This window comes from Pseudorca crassidens, chromosome 2, assembly GCF_039906515.1.
Source record: "Pseudorca crassidens isolate mPseCra1 chromosome 2, mPseCra1.hap1, whole genome shotgun sequence".
Classification (NCBI taxonomy): domain Eukaryota; kingdom Metazoa; phylum Chordata; class Mammalia; order Artiodactyla; family Delphinidae; genus Pseudorca; species Pseudorca crassidens.
Genome location: NC_090297.1, coordinates 59,932,919 through 59,951,285, shown reverse-complemented (window position 1 = coordinate 59,951,285; position 18,367 = coordinate 59,932,919). Strand labels below are relative to the sequence as shown.

The window sequence follows — 18,367 nt, the reverse complement described above, 5'->3', positions numbered from 1 at the left end:
TATGATCCAGCTATTTCACTTCTGGGTATTTTTCCAAAGAAAACAAAAACACTAATACAAAAAGATATATGCACCCCAATGTTCATTGCAGCATTATTTACAATACCAAAGATATGGAAGCAACTGAAATGTCCATCCACAGATGATTGGATAAAGATGTGTCATACATATAGAATGGAGTATTACTCAGCCTTAAAAAACTCTGAAACTGCAACAAAATGAATAGATCTAGAGGGTAGTATGCTAAGTGAAATAGAGAAAGACAAACACCGAACGATCTCACGTTTAGAATCTAGAAAACAAAGCAAAATGAAAACAAACTCAGAGATACAGAGAAAAAAATGGGTGATTGCCAGAGGGGAGGGCATGGGGACTGGGAGAAATAGGTGAAGGGGAATAAGAGGTAAAAACCTACAGTTATAAAATAAATAAGCCACAAGGTTGTAATATACAGCATAAGGAATATGATCAATAATACTCTAATAACTTTGTATGGGGACAGATTGTTCCTAGACATCTTGGTGATCATTTCTTAATGTATGCAAATGTCAAATCACTATGTAGTACACCTGAAACTAACATAATATTGTATCAATTATATTTCAATAATAAAAATTGTGTCTTTTAAACAGCCAAAACATTTGAAAATATCAATAAAATAAAATTTACCTTTTGAAATATTAAAAAGATAAATTACAAAGTGAGATGGAAGTATAAAGATATACAGAGGAAGAAGCAATTAATTCTCTTTGCGTATAGGATGTCAGGAAAGTTTCCCAGAATACATAACATCAGAGATGTCTTTTTAAAGGTGAAGAGGACTCTGGTTGATGAGGGACAAGAGTGGGAGAAAGAAATATTTTGGGCAGAGAAAATAGTATCATTTCTTATGTCACAGTAACCAGCCTGATGCATTTGAGAATGATAATTTGGCATTACCTGGGGATGAAATGGGTTAGTTGGCAGTGTGATTAGAGAGGTAGTGAAAGCTATTCACAAAAAATTTCTAGATACCTTTCTGCCCACAATAGTTCACTTATCTAAAGGTTTTAATATAAAGTAGTATTTTTAAATTATGGAAAGAGAAATGGTGAATTAGGATAAGTGGAAGAATTAGACATGACAAGTAAAGATTGGAGGCACAGGCACAACCAAGATCAGATTTAACCTCAGCCTCCAATTGAATTAATTTCATAAAGGGTCACTCATCAAATTCCAACACAAGTCAGGCAAATGTTTGCCTAGGTTGACTAGCAATTGCATGAGTCCCTGCCTCCAAATGAACATTCATTTTCTGTCCCTAAATCCCAATACTGATTATATTGTCTCATGTCTTGACTCTTTTCCACTGGGGCTATTCTAACCTTGTCCAACTGTGATGCTGACACTGCATTTACTTTCTGCTATCTGCTCTTTCTTCACTTGACAGATTCCCAAAGGATGTATTATGCTCCTTAAGTAACTGTCTAGGTCTCTGCCACAGAACTCAGTGACAGCTTTTTAGGTATGATTTTGTGAAAGGACTGATGTGTTGAAATCTTTTACTGTTTGTGTCACTCCTAGCAATGGCTGATATGTCATCAAGTTCATTAAACCTTTAGTACTATACTAACCTTGCAGAATGATTTGCCATGCTTTGCTTTGTCTTTTTCCACAATATAGCAATCATAAGCATAGCTAAAAGTCTAAAAGTCCCTAAATACTACTTACTAGGACTTCTAATGTTGCTCACAAACTTACTTCTAAGTAGGAGTATAACCTGCAGTTTACATACTGACAACACAAATTTCTTGATGCAAGAGGACCGCTGGGAGATGATTATAATGCTCATAAAAATGTCATATTTCTTAGGAGTTTTGTGTTTATATTTGGTGATGAGTTTTCTTCTGATTCTCTTTAAGAACAAGATAGCTTTTTTTATTTACATGAACTATCCAGCCAAACCTGCATGAAGGCCAAGGGATGTGTTATATTTGGCCATATGACATTTCTCAGAAATTGTAATTTGAAAATAGAATTTGATGTGTGAATGTATATAAATAGCATTATTTGTTATTAAAGTACAGAACTATCAATTCATAATAATATGTGACCTGTAAATCTATTTTTAAAAGAATAAATGTAGGCCTTTATGTCATCTTTCAATGGGCCTAAATCTAGTTGCTGTTCTCTCTAAATTGGCAAATGGTCCTTTTAGGATTGGCTTCCTGAAAACGCTCTAAGTGGTAAATAAAGTTGGTATAGAAAGATGTGTGTGTCCCCCATTTGCACTCCATTTGAAAATTTTATTTATTTATTTATTTTTGGCTGCAACACACAGCATGCGGGATCTCAAGTTTCCCGACCAGGGCTTGAACCCGTGCCCTCTGCAGTGGAAGCGCAGAGTCTTAACTATTGGACTGCCAAGGAAGTCCCAGGCACTCTATCTGTTTCCTTCAAATGAAATGCTCTCTATTCAAATGCTACTGTGCTTCATGGAATTCCTCAAGCCATATGCATTACTTGAACTCTGATAATCATTGATTATTTGTAGGTGTTAGTCTTCTTTCCCCAGTGATACTGTAAACTTTTCTACAACTCTCATATACTTGAATTGAAGAAATCACTAGCCACTTAAACTGGTACATTTCAACAAATGTTCAATGTTCCAGAAGGACCATTCATTCGTGAGTTCATTCAATATATTTTGTTGAACTCCTACAATGTGCCACACACTGTTTTAGGCAGCAGAGATGTATCAGTGACCAAGACAACAATAAAAAATTAGAACATCACTGAATTTTAATTTTAGTTAGGGGAATTTAGACAATAAATAAACAAGTTAAAAATATAGTATGTCAGTTTCTCATAAAGACTATTAAGAAAATAAAACAGGGAAGGGACATAGGGTATGCTTCTAGTGTATAATAAGATCAGTTATTTTGAAGTGCACAATATTGTATTGTTAACTATGTTGGGTTGGATGGCAGATCTCTAGAATTTATTCAACCAGCACAAATGAAACTTTATACCCATTGACTAACAACTCTTATTTGTCCTGTCTGGGCTTGTTTATCATTTCTTAGGGTAACTTTACTTAACTACACTGACTGGATTATGTCCTACTAGTATGCATATCCTTCACCTCCAATGTATCTTCACACTCAATTGTTTATTTAATCATCCATAATTATTTGTTTAATGTCTAACACATGTACTAGAATGTAAGTTTCATGAGGGCAGGGATCTGTTTTGTTGATTCCTGTTCCTTTGGCACCAAGCATATTGCCTGAAGTTACCAAAGCAATACATACATACACACACAAAGTTTAACCGACTAGCTTAATGATGAAGGGGTCATGTTTTATATCCTCATAGTGCCTATACATAACTCTTTTTGACTGATCCTTGCTTTATTGTAATAAAACAGTTAGCCAAGTTTTCATGGAAGGAAATGAGGATTTAATGAACGTATTAGGACACAGGAGACTCCCACAAACATTTAGAAGAAAAGATCATCAACATGAATATCAATAAAATCACCAGACATAACAAGTTTGGCCAAAAATATAACAAATACTACTGAGCACTTATTATTCATCAGGCATTGCTCTAAATGTTTGAGATATATTAGTGACCAAAACAGAGTAAAATCCCTCCTGCCACATAATGGAGTTTGCATTTTGGGGCAGGAGAAGACAGACAAGACCATAAAAAAATCAGTAAATCATATATACTGAGAAGATGGTCAGTGTTACAGGAAAAAATGGAGCAGAGTAAAGGAAACTGGGAATTCAATTCCAAGAAGGGTTAACGGGTAGGCCTCATTGAGCAGGTGATACTTGAGACATGTTGGAAAAAATTTTACCCTGAGAATGAGGAAAATAAGCAGTGTAAAGTCAGTAAAATTGTCTAGAAAAGATTAAATCACACATCTGAATGCAGAGGGAAATAAGGCCCGAGTGAGTCAGGGACATTAGTAAGAGGGGAGAGAAGTTTTCTGTCTTCAATTTATAATTCAGGATTTAGCTTTTCAACAAAAATTAAATTAGAGTTGCAACAAAATCAAAGAAAAAGTGTATATCATTTGCTAAGAGAAAACATTAAAACATATTTTCAGTTAAAAATTCAAGCTGTTTAGAGATGAAATGAGAATCTTACCATTTTTACTGATGTCGAGTTCTTTAAGGTTAACTAAACTAGCAATAGTGGTTGGCAGATTTGAAAGGTCATTGTCAGGAATACTTAGTTTTCTTAGAGCTTGACAGTTGAACAATTGCTGTAAAAAGAAAATAATAATTTATTAGATCTCAATTTGGTTAAATCCATTCATATATAAACTTAGTAACAAAATTCAATTCACCATCTTTACAAATGTGATAGTAAAAGGGCCCAACCCCAAAAGGCTCAGTTTCTTCCACACCCATCTTCTGGATTCTCCTCAGAGTTTTTTCACATTCCATCATCATGTTAGTACCTCCCTACTCTCTGCTATCCACATTCGCCACTCAAGGTATTCTACTTTTCCCCTTCTGTTTAACATTAGTGTTCAATTTGCCACTGAACCAATCAATTTATTTTTTTCTTTGAAATAACTTCTGGAGTAACCCCTTCCTTTTTATTCTCACAGCTACCAGGATTACCTCAATTCTCTTTCTCCACAACCACAAATTACTTCCATTTAATCATGTTGAACACTTGTTTATCTGACATGCAAGAACTGCAATACAGTTGAATACATGAGCTCACATTTCTTTTGTGTCCCCACACTGCTTCATAAATATCTATCAAATGAAACATTTAATCTCTGATACTTGGTGAAAAATAACCACTAGTGGTTGGTTCACTTCTGCCACCAATCCTAAAGTACTAGATGGGGAAGAGTCAAGTGTTAATGCAATGGTTCTCAAATCCAGCATGGTTTTAATCATTGGTGGGTGGAGGTACTTGGTTAAAATGTGGGTCCTTGAGCTTTACCCAAAGAAGTACTGATATGGTGGGTCTGGGATGAAGATCAAAATCTTCATTTTTAACAAACACTCTAGTGATCTGGTTATTTTTATGTAGGTGTTTCCAGTATTACATTTCTGGAAACAATATGGTTAGATTTTTTAGCTATGTCCATCTCATCTTGACTACTCAAGATTTGAACAGCTGGGTCAGAATTTTTGATTCATTTCTGGAAGAATTATCTTAATGAGATCTTTTCTGTTTGACATTTCTAATTCTGTTTTGCTAAATTTCCACAGATTAAGTCTCTGGTATCCATGACTATGCAATTGGCCCACAGTACATTTAACTGCTGCTTGTTCTTAAATGTAATTCATAATTTATAGGCAAAACAATGTAGTATGTGGTTGTTATTTCTTAACTCATTACCTTTTAAAAAATAGATTGTGCTGGTTATTACTTAAGATAAAATATGTAGTTTCTTGCTTTTGGCTGACTTGCTTTTGGCTCCTTACAAAGATTATTTGCAATACTTCATGTAGTACTAGGATTTCAATATTCTCCATAGAGATGTTGCTACTTCTTTTTATAAAGTCTAAAAAAAGAGAACTTTGATGGATAGTTTCCACTAACTACTAATTTTCTCTTTAAAAATAGAAAAAAAAATATGTCTACACTCATGGCCAAAGTTAATTTAAGTTCTTGTCCAGTCTCCATCATTCTGTTAGGACCATTACACTACATGCAATGTGGTTAGTTATAGATGCATAGATTTAAAAAAATCAATTGCCTCTTGGCTGATACTGGTAAGATGTATTAACTACTTTTTAGTCTGATTATTATAACCATTTTATGTAAAATTCAGACAAATTATTTTCAAAACTGTTTTTTGCTTTGTAATTTCAAGCCTCATCTCAAGCAAATACTCAGTTTATCTCAAGAAATAATAGAGGTCCCTATATTCTTCTTCAATTTTAAATGAAGCCACATCAGGAACAAAAGATTTGGGCACTCCTGAACACCCTATTACATAAAATAATCCAAGATCCTAAGATCTTGAGAGAGGCTAAGAGCATGGCATTTGGAATCAGATTCATGTAGATTTAATCCCCACTTATCTACTCACTTGCTGTGTAATCTTGGGAAAGTTACCTAATGTCTCTGAATTCTATCAATTTCCTCATCTGTAAAATGGGGACAATAACATTGCCTAAGTTGAAGGATTGTTGAGAGGATTAAATGAGTTACTATATGTCATCAGTTCTAAGTCTTGCACTTTCTCATGTATTAACATCTTTGCTGTTTGGGATTCATCTTCCAATCAACATTGTTATATCTGTAAACAGTGTTTCTTTTTCCTTAGTGGTACTACAATGACGGTAATGGTGTTTCTTAAAATCAATGGCCTTGGATTTGATGAAAGGAATTACTTGTAAAAGTGTAAAACTGTGTTTGGCATATAGTAAGAGCTTGATAACTGTTAGCAATTACTAATATTTAGATGTTAATACAGAAACAGAAATATACCTATATAATCTATTTCTTACTTTTCTAGATGATGAGGTCACTGAAGGCAGGAGTCATGTCTGATTCATCTTGGTGTCAACCTGTTTCACCTTTGTATATATTAAAGTGACTAGCACAGTGTCTTTTACATAGTGTATGTTGCATAAATATCTTTGAAAGTATACTTAGATAAGTAAAGAGAAAATAAAGACAGTGCTAAGCTCCAGCTGAGTGGTACTCCACTGGTTTGGAAGTTTCAGATAGATAAACAATCTCAGTGGAATCTAAATTTAATAAACAAGCAGTGAATTCTTGAATATGAGTCATGATGTCTATAAAGTGGCAAAGAAATTAAGAAGGCATTTTAATGATTTTTTCAATATTCAATTTTTTTTTTTTTTTTTTTTTGCGGTACAGAGGCCTCTCACTGTTGTGGCCTCTCCCGCTGTGGAGCACAGGCTCCAGACGCGCAGGCTCAGCAGCCATGGCTCACGGGCCCAGCTGCTCCGCGGCATGTGGGATCCTCCCGGACCGGGGCGCGAACCCATGTCCCCTGCATCGGCAGGCGGACTCCCAACACTGCGCCACCAGGGAAGCCCAATACTCAAGTTTTGAATGAAAATGATGTAAAGAATGATCATGAAATAGCTGTAATTCTTCAATATAGTATAAAACAGCAACTCTAATAGCTAATGAAAGTAAGACTCTTAATGACTATGCCAAGGTAAATATCAGATATAATGAAAATACACTGGTAGAGTATCTGCCCTAAGTTATGTTGATGATGGTGACAAGGTTGACTCATGAAAGTATTTCTGGAAGAGGTAATAAGAAATGGATCACCTAAGAGCGAGCACAAACTAGCCAGATGAAGGCTAAAGAGGGATAATGTTGTATTTGTAGCATCTAAACATACTCCAAATTCAAAGACTGTGTAACTCAAACTAGCTTCAAATATTTGCTTGACAGCATGAGGATATTTGGATCATGGAGTGAAATCTCTGCATCCACAACATCTACATGCATTTAAAATATATTTATTGAATACCTATTATATAGTATGGTCTATGTTCAGCACTGAGGGTAAGGATGTGAAAAGATACCCGTCAATGTCTATTTTCAGCAGTATGGTGGACTAAATATTCAAAGAAAAACTTTTTAGTACAGCAAAATCATACACACACACACACACACACACATTCCTTTAATGCGTAGGTGAGCTATGGCTGTAAAAGTATAGCTATGGCTATACTGGAATTTCTAAAATTCCAGAAAAACAAGAAAATGCTAATACACCGAGTTAAGTGGGTCTGTATTTAGCTTTTGCTTTGGTGGTATCTGTTGTTTTCTGGTGGCTGAAGACTGAGAGTTTTTTGTTGTTGTTGTTGTTTGTTTGTTTGTTTTGCAACTGGAAGGATAGAAGACTGCTTGGGATTTGAACAGAGGTTGGAGATTGGCTTAAAGGCCACTCCATACATAGTTGGGTTCTCCTGAGGGTGATACCATCAGTGAGTGAAGTTAAAAAAACAAACTGGGTCCTGCAAAATGAGTCAGTGGTGAATGCATGACTTTCTCAGTTTTGTCTCAGAGTGAAACGAGAAGGAAGGAAGGAAGGAAGGAAGGAAGGGAGAGAAAGAGAGAGAGAGAGAGAAAGAAAGAGAGAGAGAGAGAGAGAAAAGAAAGAAAGAAAGAAAGAAAGAAAGAAAGAAAGAAAGAAAGAAAGAAAGAAAGAAAGAAAAGAAAGAAAGAAAAAAAGAAAGGGAGGGAAGGAGGGAAGAGGAAGAAAGGGAAGGAGAAAGGAAGGAGGGAGGGAAGGAAAGTAGGAAGGAAGGAAGGAAGGAAGGGAAAAAGAGAGAGTGAGGGAGGGAGCGAGAAAAAAGAAGATAGGGAGAAAGAGAGAGAGAACAAATAAAACAAAAACAAAATGTCTAATTGTGGGATTAAAAAGTCAGTGTAAGTCAAAACAGAAAGCAGTATGGTAGTGGCATAAAAATAGATATACAGATCAATGGAGCAGAACTGAGAGCGCAGAAATAAACCCACTCATGTATGGTCAACAAATGTTTGACAAGAGAGCCAGAAAGATGCAATGGGAAAAGGATAGTCTCTTCAATAAATGGTGTTGGGAAAACTGGATAACCATAAGCAGAAAATGAAATTGGACACCTATCTTATACCACTCACAAAAAAAAACTCAAAATGGATTGAAGACTTAAATGTAAGACCTGAAACTGTAGAATTCCTAGAAGAAAACATAGGAAAAAAATCTCCTTGACATTGGTTTTGGCAAAGATTTTTGTGTATGATACCAAAAGCAAAGTCAACAAAAGCAAAAATGAACAAGTAGGACTACATCAAACTAAAAAGTTTGTGCAGAGCAAAAGAAACAATCAGCAAAAATAAAAAGGTAACCTCTGGAATGGGAGAAAATACCTGCAAACCATTTATCTGAAAAGGGGTTAATATCCAAAATACACATGAAACTCATACAACTCAATAGTAAAAAAAAAATCTAATTAAAAAAATGGGCAAAATATTTGAATAGACACTTTTCCAAAGAAGACATACAGATAGCCAATAGGTATATGAAAAGATGCTTGTCATCACCAGTCATCAGGGAAATGCAAATCAATATCACAATGAGATAAGAACTCACACCTGCTGTCATCAAAAAGACCAGAAACAACAAGTGTTGGCAAGGGTGTGGAGGAAAGGGAACCTGTGTACATTACTGGTGGGAATGTAATTGGCACAGCCATCATGAAAAACAGCATGGAGGTTCCTCAAAATATTGAAAATAGAACCACCATATGATACAGTAATCCCACTTCTGCATGTATATCCAAAAGAAATAAAAACACTATCTCAAAGACATATCTGCACCCCCATTTCACTGCAGACAAGACATGGAAACAACCTAAGGGCCCATCAATAGATAAATGGATAAAGATGTGAGATCTATACATACGTATATATATATGCACTACACTATCCATGAATGGTTGAATTCTCAGATATGGAACCATGGATCTGGAGAGCCAACTATGGGACTTGAGCATCCACAGATTTTGGTATCCGTGGCAGGTCCTGAAGCCAATCCCTCACAGATACCGAGGGAAGACTATATACAGATTTACAGCTGTCTGGGGGTTTACGCCTCTAACTCCCATGTTGTTCAAGAGTCAACTGTATATACAATGAGATATTATTCATCCATAAAAAACATAAAAATTCTGTCTTTTATCACAAAATTGATGGACCTTGAAGGCATTATGCTAAATGAAATAAATCAGATAAAGACAAATATTTACTGTATGATCTCTCTTATATGTGGAATCTGAAAAAGCTGAACTCATAGAAATAGAGAGTAGGATGGTGATTGTCAGAAGCTGGGGGGTGGGAGAAATGGGAAAATGTTGGTTAAAGGGCACAAATTCCCAGCTATAAGATAAATAAGATCTTGGGAGCTAATGCACAGCGTAGTGACTATAATTATCAACACTGTATTATATACTTGAAAGTTTTTAAGAAAGTAGATCTTAAATGTTATCAGCACACACACACAAACTGTAATTATGTGAAGGGATTGAGATGTGGTACCCTATTGGTAACTTACTACCTTACTGTGGTAATCATTTTGCAATATATACATGTATCTAATCATCACATTGTACACTTTAAACTTACGTATATTACATGTCAATAATATCACAGTAAAGCTGGGGAGAATCAACGTAGAACTAAAATTCTGAACAACAGAGGCCTATGTATCAGAAAAAAGGAAAACAAAAACATTCTTAGATTTTTGCATAGTTTGGGAGGAGGGTAAAGACACTAATTAACTTTAGATTAAAATTAAATATGCATGTTAAAATTTCTAGGGTAACAATTAAAGAAATATAAATAAGGTGTATGATTTCCTAGTGGGTAGAAACAAAATAAATGGAATGAGATAGAGAAAAAAAGATCTTTAATACACATAAGTAAATATTTACATATAATAATCTTTAATACATATAAGTAAATACTTCGAAGAAATAAGACAGATAAAAATGAAGAGTAGAATGGGATAAATTAATACCAATAGCTGCCATTAATAAATATGAATTAATCTCTCCAATTAAAAAAACGACTATCAGAGTGGACTAAAATTAAACATAATCAAGTTATATCCTATTACCAGTGATACACCCAAAACTTGATGTAAGAATGATAAAACTGGCAAAATTAACCAAAAGAAAGCTAATGCAGCAATACTGATTTAAAGCAAAATGCATTAATAGAGATATAGTGACTTTATGTTAGTAAACACTTCAGCTCACCAGGAATATATAATTCTAAACTTGTATGCACCTAGTATCATAGCTTTAAAATAGTTAAAGAAAAATTTGACATATCTACAAGGAGATATTGCAAATATACTATCATAATAGGGTATTTTAACACATATCTCTCAGTAATTAATTTAAAACATAAAAATAAAAGAAAAGGTACAGAAGAATTGATGGCCACTAGCTTGTCCTAGTGGACACGTATAGAACATTAAACTCAACTACTATAGAGTACTTTTTTAAAAAGCACATATGAAAACCTTGTGATTAGCCATGTACTAGATAGACATAAAGGAAGGCTCAACAAAGTTAAAAGAATTAGTAATAAAAAGACAAAAATCTTGGACCATAATGCAATTGTTATAAATGATTAACCAAAAGATATCTTTAAAAGCTTCTATATTTGGATATATATAAAGTTAAATTTAATAATCCCAGGTCAGAGAAGAAATCACACTGGAAATTACAAAATATGAGCAAATAATAACAAAATATTAGCAAATAATAACAAAATATTACCTGTCTAAAATGGCAGAATATAGCTAGAGTAATTGGCAATAAATTGTAGCCCGAAATGCTTACATTAGGAGAGATAATCAGGTGAAAATGAATGAGTTAAGCATGCAGCTTAAGAAGACAGAAAAAATGTTAACAGAATGTAGAAGGGAAGCAACAATAAAGAAGAGTCCCTTGCAACTCACAGTGTTCTATGAAGTAGGAAAGCTAGAGATTCTGAAACAAGCCCCAGATTGGGAGCTCCTCAAACAGAGGGAACATGTCTTTTCCAAGTCACTGCATGTATCTTATGATAGTTTTTGTCTTTTTAACTTTTTTTACTGTGAAATCTAAATACACAAGAGTGTATATAATATGTATTTTTTAAAATTATGATGATAAAATAAAGAGCCATACTCCTCAATCCAGTTTAAGAAAGCTACTTCATTCTCCTCCCAATCATGTCCCTTTGTCACCTACCTGATCCACCAAAAAACAACCAATTTCTCATTCTCTCACTTTTTACCACAGTTCTAGTAATCCTCAATATAGATACTGTTTACATTTGTCTGTTATTTTTTAAAATATCAAAATTTGATATTTTCAGACTATTTTTCCAATCTGTGGTATGTAAAATGGTAACATATTTTATCTATTACTAAAAAAATTGAACACCTTTTCGTGTTTTATTCATTTGAAAGAGTTCATCACATATTCTGAATATGAATTTTTGGACAGTTCTCTCAATATATGGCTCATCATTCCATTCTTTTTATGGTAGTTTTGATAAAAAGACATTTACAATAGTCAAATTTATCTCTCAGTTTGAATGTGTGCAGATGGTCTCCTATTTTTTCCCTACCTAAAAGTTTTAATGCTTTGATTTGCCTCATTTGGAATTTATTTTTGAGAATGATGTGAAGCAAAGATGCATTCTTTTCTCTTTACAGATGACCAGTTGTTCCATTTTAAAAATAGGTCATTAATTTGTCCACTGATTTGCAAGACAAGTTCTGTTGGATTTCCACATAAGTACGGGTCAGTCTTTGGACTTTCTATTTCTAGTCCACTGGTCTATTTGTCTATCTCTCATTCCAGCTGGGTCACCAGAAATCTAAGACTCTGATTTGTGTTTGTGCCAGAGAAGAATGGGGAAGGAATATAGAGAATTCCTGGAGAAGGAAGAAACAGTCCATCTAGGCTTTGAGAGAGAAGTTCTATGAGCAGAAGGTAGGGTGGGGAAGTAGGGGTAGATTGGGAAGCACAGAGCAGTTCAGGAAGCTGTAAGAGGAGGAAAGGACCAGAGGTATGTTAGGAATGGCAAAAAATTAAAAGTGACTCTAAGCTTTGTGGAGGGGGATAGAAAATGCAGATTTCAGCCAGAAAATGAAAGGGTTTCAGTCAGGGCTTTATCCCACAGGAGGTGTTCAGATGGTAATTTTTAATCATTTTTGAGTCAACCTTACTGATACTCTCTCCAGAAACACACACACACACACACACACACACACACACACACATTTGCAGCCAATTTCAAGGAGCCTGCAAATCACTGGAAGCCCATGCATGGTTCTGTGGACCAGGTTAAGGACCTCTGTGATAGGTCATGCCATGTGACTTCTAAAAAGGCAAATGTGATCAGGTCCATCTCCTGCTTATACTTTTTCAATGGCTCTCTCCTCTCTTCAGGACAAAGTCCAAGTTTTTTATGGCTTTCAATGTCCTTTACCTCTACAGAGTTTTATCTTTTTATTCCCCTGTCTCTTGTCTTTTTCTCATACCTTCCCACCTACCATCCTGCATGACCACATATCCAGACACACTGAGCAGCTGCCAGTTTCTGTATCCACCATGCTCTGCTTTGCCTTTGTAAATGCCAGGTCTCCAGCTGAAGCTTTTTTCCACCTCGCCCTATCTCACCTCCCTTCTACCGTCTTTTCCAAGCTCAGGCCCTCTCACCTTTCTGGTCACAGCTTAAGACTGGTTTACATGCTCCATTTGTGTACTTTCATAACATTCTGTATTTATCTCTATTGAAGCCTGGATGCCCCTGTTTTGGGATTACTAGACCGTAAGCTTCTTTAGTTTCTGCAGCATCTGCTGTGTATAATGTAACTCCTGACACGTTGTACTTTCTCAGTATATAGTTTTTTTTTCATGAAAATTCTTAGGCAGGGGAGTGGCAAATAATAAGATAGTGCCATTTCTTAAGTGCCTATTATATAGGTGCAAGGCACTAACCTAGGTTTTATAGTATATGATCTACTTCTTGTGACAATGTTGTAAGGAAGGTACTATTATTTCTACTTTGCAGATGAGACAACTCAGGAGGTTAACTTTTACAAGGTCATATATGTAGGAAGTGCCAGAACCAGCATTCAAATTCAGTTTTGTCTGGTACAAAGCCATTTCTACTTCAGTGCATTGTTCCCTCTGTACCATCAGATCTGTGCTTGGGAGAGACAATAGTGATGACTGACAACAGCTGGTGGCTGTCTGGGAGGGGAAAGTGAATGAGATAGGGGGAGTCTTCCGCCCATAATAATGGTCCTACGGGGCTTAGGGGAGAAGACTCAGATTCAGTGACTATCTTTTGACAGCAAAAATCTAAATTAGAGTAAATCTAAGTATATGTTATAGCACTTTGCTAACCCTGAAGTGCTACATAAATGCAAAGTATTATAATTTGGATTAGCATTTTATTATCACCTTTACACTCAGGCTTGGAAAATTAAGGACACAATGACGACATCATGAATGTGAATGACTGGATCTCAAAACATAGTTCCTTAGAAAAAATAAGATAGGGTGTTTATTTTTTCCACTACAAATTTAAAAAGCATTAGTTGCTTGTGAATTGTAAAGAGACAAACCCTTTTCCTGAGAAGTTTCATGTAAGATTATAAATATTCAATGAGACTGTTATTGATGCCCTATGTTGGCACAAGTGGATTCCACCAGGGAAAAGAACTAATTGTCTAATGAGTTGGCATTACTGAATGGCTGGTTTCTTAAAAGTTCTTCCTTTGAATTCCTTTAAAATTATTCAGGCTACAGTGTTTCCAAATTCATTTGAAAGCTGTTTCAAAGAAATAATTATTTTGTACACATTACAATAAAATGTTTAAAAATTCTTTAGTTTAATACAAATGTTAATAATTATCTTTAGTTAGAAAAGAGCCAACTCAAAAATAATAGAATAAAAATAGTTTTAATGTATGCACTTGGTGAAATTGTAGGCTTCTAAATATGACATTCATTCACTTCTTTCTTTACTTCCTCCCTCTTTCCTTCCTTCCTCCCTTCCCTCTCTCCTTCCTTTTCTTCCTTTCTTCTTCCTTTCTTTCCTGCCCATTTCCCTTCCTTCCTGACTGCTTATATTCAGTGAGCACTTCTTGAACATCTACTTAGTGACAGACACAGCACCAGGACCCAAAGAAGAATAACAAAGTATCCACTTCCTCAAGAATACAGTCACCTAGCGGTTATAAATATACACAAAAAATAAGAGGCAATGTAGTAAATACTAGGTAAATACTACAACAGAGAGAGGGCTTTGCAAAGTGCATATTATTCCAAAAGAAACATTCCTAGACTTTGCCCTTAACCTAGAGAATTTGGATGCTTGGATTTGTGTGCCTTTTCAACGATTCTACACTGCTCTCTCACGTTAACATCCACCTTGTAGAGGTTCATAAGCAGGAAAGGGACTGACTCAGATTTTTGTTTTTGAGAAACTGGCACCTGTGACCAGAAGGAGGCAGAAGAACAATGAGAAAACATCTAGGTGAAAAATAATGAGAATATTAGTTAAGGCACTATCAGGAAGAGTGAGGCACTCTGGGAGGAGAAATCATTAAGACTTGGTGCCAGTAATACATGGGCAGTCAAAGGAGGGAGGATTTTGTGGTCCAACAACACTTTAAGGTCACCAGTAGTAGTGGAGTTGTGGGCTGGTGTGGGAGGTATGGAGCTGGACAAATGCTGGTAGCATCAAATAATATTGAGGCTGTAGGGGAAGGGAACACTTATAATCCCTTCTAGTGCATTTTAGCAATATTGGATGTGTTGCAGAGACAAGATCTTTTCTTCCCTGGAGAAAGATGGCAACTACAATAAATACTCAGGCATTTTATCCCAGAAAACAATAAATATTATTGCCGCTGTTTTAAAAATACAGATCTTTTCAGCAACAATTTGCCCATTGGTGGTGTTGAATCATTTCTCCCTTTGGAACAGCAAGTTTATTTTACCATTTTTCAGTGTCTTAGAAGGAAGGGAATATATCTGTTTTATTGGAATAAGAGCTATCTGTTTGAATATATAAGACATAGCACCTTGCCTTACCCATTCTGCTTGATACCAATTTTCATTTAAAATTTTTTAAATGAATATATTTTTTAATTTACATATTAAAGATTACTTCACTTGATGATACAAGCTTATAAAACCAGGAAAGAAATAGGAAGAGTGAAAAGCTGGATATAAAAGTTCTATAAATGTTCTTAATTTTGATGTAGCTTAATGGCTGCTAAGAGTTTGGGGTAAAATCTTGTTATCTCTATAGTACTTAAGACAAATGATGTGTGTCCTTTGGGATTTTCTTTTGTTGCTTTTTAAATAACTACTAGTTGGTAAAAAAAATTTTGGTTAATTAACATTTATAAAAGTATTGGCTTTGTCTTTAGAGAGTAATCAATATGGTGTGTGAACAACTGGGTTGAATGGCATTAATTTGACCTTCATATTAGTATAAGCTGATATATATGTATATATACATATATAGATATTAGTGTAAGCTGGTATATATATATATATTTAAAAGTTTTTAATGTCTATGCCCTAATCAGTTCTAGGTACTAAAAACCTAACCTGTGCTGACTAGCTCTGCCTAGGTCAGTAAGCCAAAGAGAAGATGGCTAATGGTATAGCTGCAGTCTCTTTTTCACTTATAGTCATAATGAAAAGGTTATAAACTTTGGAAGCAAACAGACCTAGATTTGAATTCTGATTTCATGGTTAACAGGTGACATGCTATTGAGCAAGTTCCATACATTTTCTCCAAGGCTCAATTTATCATTTAAAAAGCCCAACTAGACTGTGCCCTAATCTTATCTTTAAAAATGTGTTTCTGCCAAGCCGACTTCCTTGATCCTCCAGCATAACAAGATGAGCTATCTCTCTACTGTGCTTGTGTATAATCTTGTGGACATATTTCTACAATCCACTTTTGCAAAATCAAATTCTTTATGCAACAAATATTCAGTGAGATCTAACTTTGAACCAAACATTGTGTTTCCTGTCGAAACAAAGATTAAATAGACATAGTCCCATATTTTAGTGTCTTTCTTCTTCAATCTTATTTCCCCAGAGTAGAGTAGGTATTCAGCAAATATATATTGAATGAATAACTACAACAGGTTTGGTGAGTGGAATTGTAGAATTGTACACATGGTAATACGTAGGCACAGAGGAGAGTTAAATAACCATGCCAGCAAGTGAAGCATGAAGATTGTAGGAGAAGGTGACAACTGAGATGAACCTTGAAGTAGCATGTGAGGCAGAGAAAACAGGATGAGCTTAGAGGCAAGAAAGAGCTTTGTGTTTCAGGAACACTTCCTGTGAGAGCAAGAGTAAGAGATTGGAGAGGCAAGTTGTAGCTGGACCATGGGAGGCCTCCTATTAGCATTACATGCTCAGTTGTGTGTTTTTTTTCCTGCAAGTTAGAGAGGAGACAGGGAATGGGCTTAACCTTGGGGGTAGCCTGGTCATATTTACATTTGGATCTACCACTGTTGGCTGTGTGAAGAATAAATTGGGATAAAGAAAATCAGGTTTAAGACACATCATCAATAAGGAGACTGTTTCATTAGTCTGTTGAGAGATGATGAGGGCCTGACAAAGCCTCTGTTCATAGGGTGGAGAGAGCAGATTTAGGAAATATTTAGGTGGCAAAGGTGATAGGACTTGGCCACTGATGTGATGTGGAAGGTGAGTAAGTAGGAAGAGTAAAAAATGACAGGGTCCTGGCACTGGGACTGAATGGATAGTCACCAACTGAAACAGACTATAGGACAGGAGACAGCTTTCCAGGGGGAAATCAGAAGTGCTGAGTGTGAATATTCAAGTAGGCCCAGAACACACATTTAATCTGAGGACTGAGGGGTAGGGCTGAGCTGCCACAAGAGATTTGTGAGTCTTCAGTACAGTGGCTGAAAACGTGAGGATGGATGAGTGCGATAATCTAAAGAAAACAAGAAGCTCCTTCCTCCTCTCCCTTGAAGTTGTTATTGTAAAAGTCACAAATGAAACTTCATTGCCCCGTTTAATGGATTATCTAGTTTTTGCCTTACTTGGCCTCCCTATTCCATTTGACCATGTCATCACTCCTTCCTTAGAAGCCTTCACTCCCTCAGTTCCGTGACTATGCTTCTAAACAGAGTTCCCACTTCTGTCTGCCAGCACCTCCCCACGTCCCGCCCTGCTGGCCTTGGTTCTGCTCCAGTTCTCGGGAGGCAGTTTCCCTGCAGGCTGATGGCAGCATTTCACGGGCAGTGAAGAAGCAGCCACCATGAATGTTAATGAGTAAATTCACGTGGTGAACATATATGCAAGCGTTTATGCAGTCAGTTCTTAATTATTTAGAACAAAGAAAGAGAAACTTTATTCCTATCAAAGGCCACTGCCACACAGAAAAGAGATAACTGAGAGCCATGGGACTTAAATTCAACACAATTAACCTTTTTTGCCACCTCAAAAAAAAAAAAAAAAAAAGAGAACAAACGTTTATCAGCCACTTCAAATTTAAAGAAAACAGAAAACTCTCTAGGTAGTCAAGTAGCATGCACACATGCCAAAATGAAAAATCAACAGCAAGGCTACATTGTTATCAGGAAATCAAGAAGCAGCAAAAAGGTTCTAAAGAGAGAGAGATACTATTGTCATTTTCTGGAATCTCTGGTCAAGATTCAACTCATGTATTGCTGTTTTGGGTTCATTACAGAAACAGCAAACCATCTCTTTGTATAGAAAGTATAAAATCTCTAGGATTTTGTTAAAATTAATTTTCACATAAATTTTGAAAGAAAAGATATCTGCAAAAGATT

The 18,367-nt window shown here is 35.6% G+C and overlaps 1 protein-coding gene across 7 annotated transcripts in view; it reads right to left on the bottom strand.

Annotated features, from left to right (window-relative positions):
- The window catches only part of LRRC7 (leucine rich repeat containing 7), a 501,952-nt gene that overhangs the window by 278,061 nt on the left and 205,524 nt on the right, over window positions 1-18,367 (bottom strand). For all 7 annotated transcript variants that reach the window (XM_067726544.1, XM_067726541.1, XM_067726540.1 and 4 more), the window contains one exon: window positions 4,141-4,258. In XM_067726544.1, coding sequence (XP_067582645.1) covers window positions 4,141-4,258 — 118 coding nt within the window. The remainder of the gene's footprint in view (window positions 1-4,140; window positions 4,259-18,367) is intronic.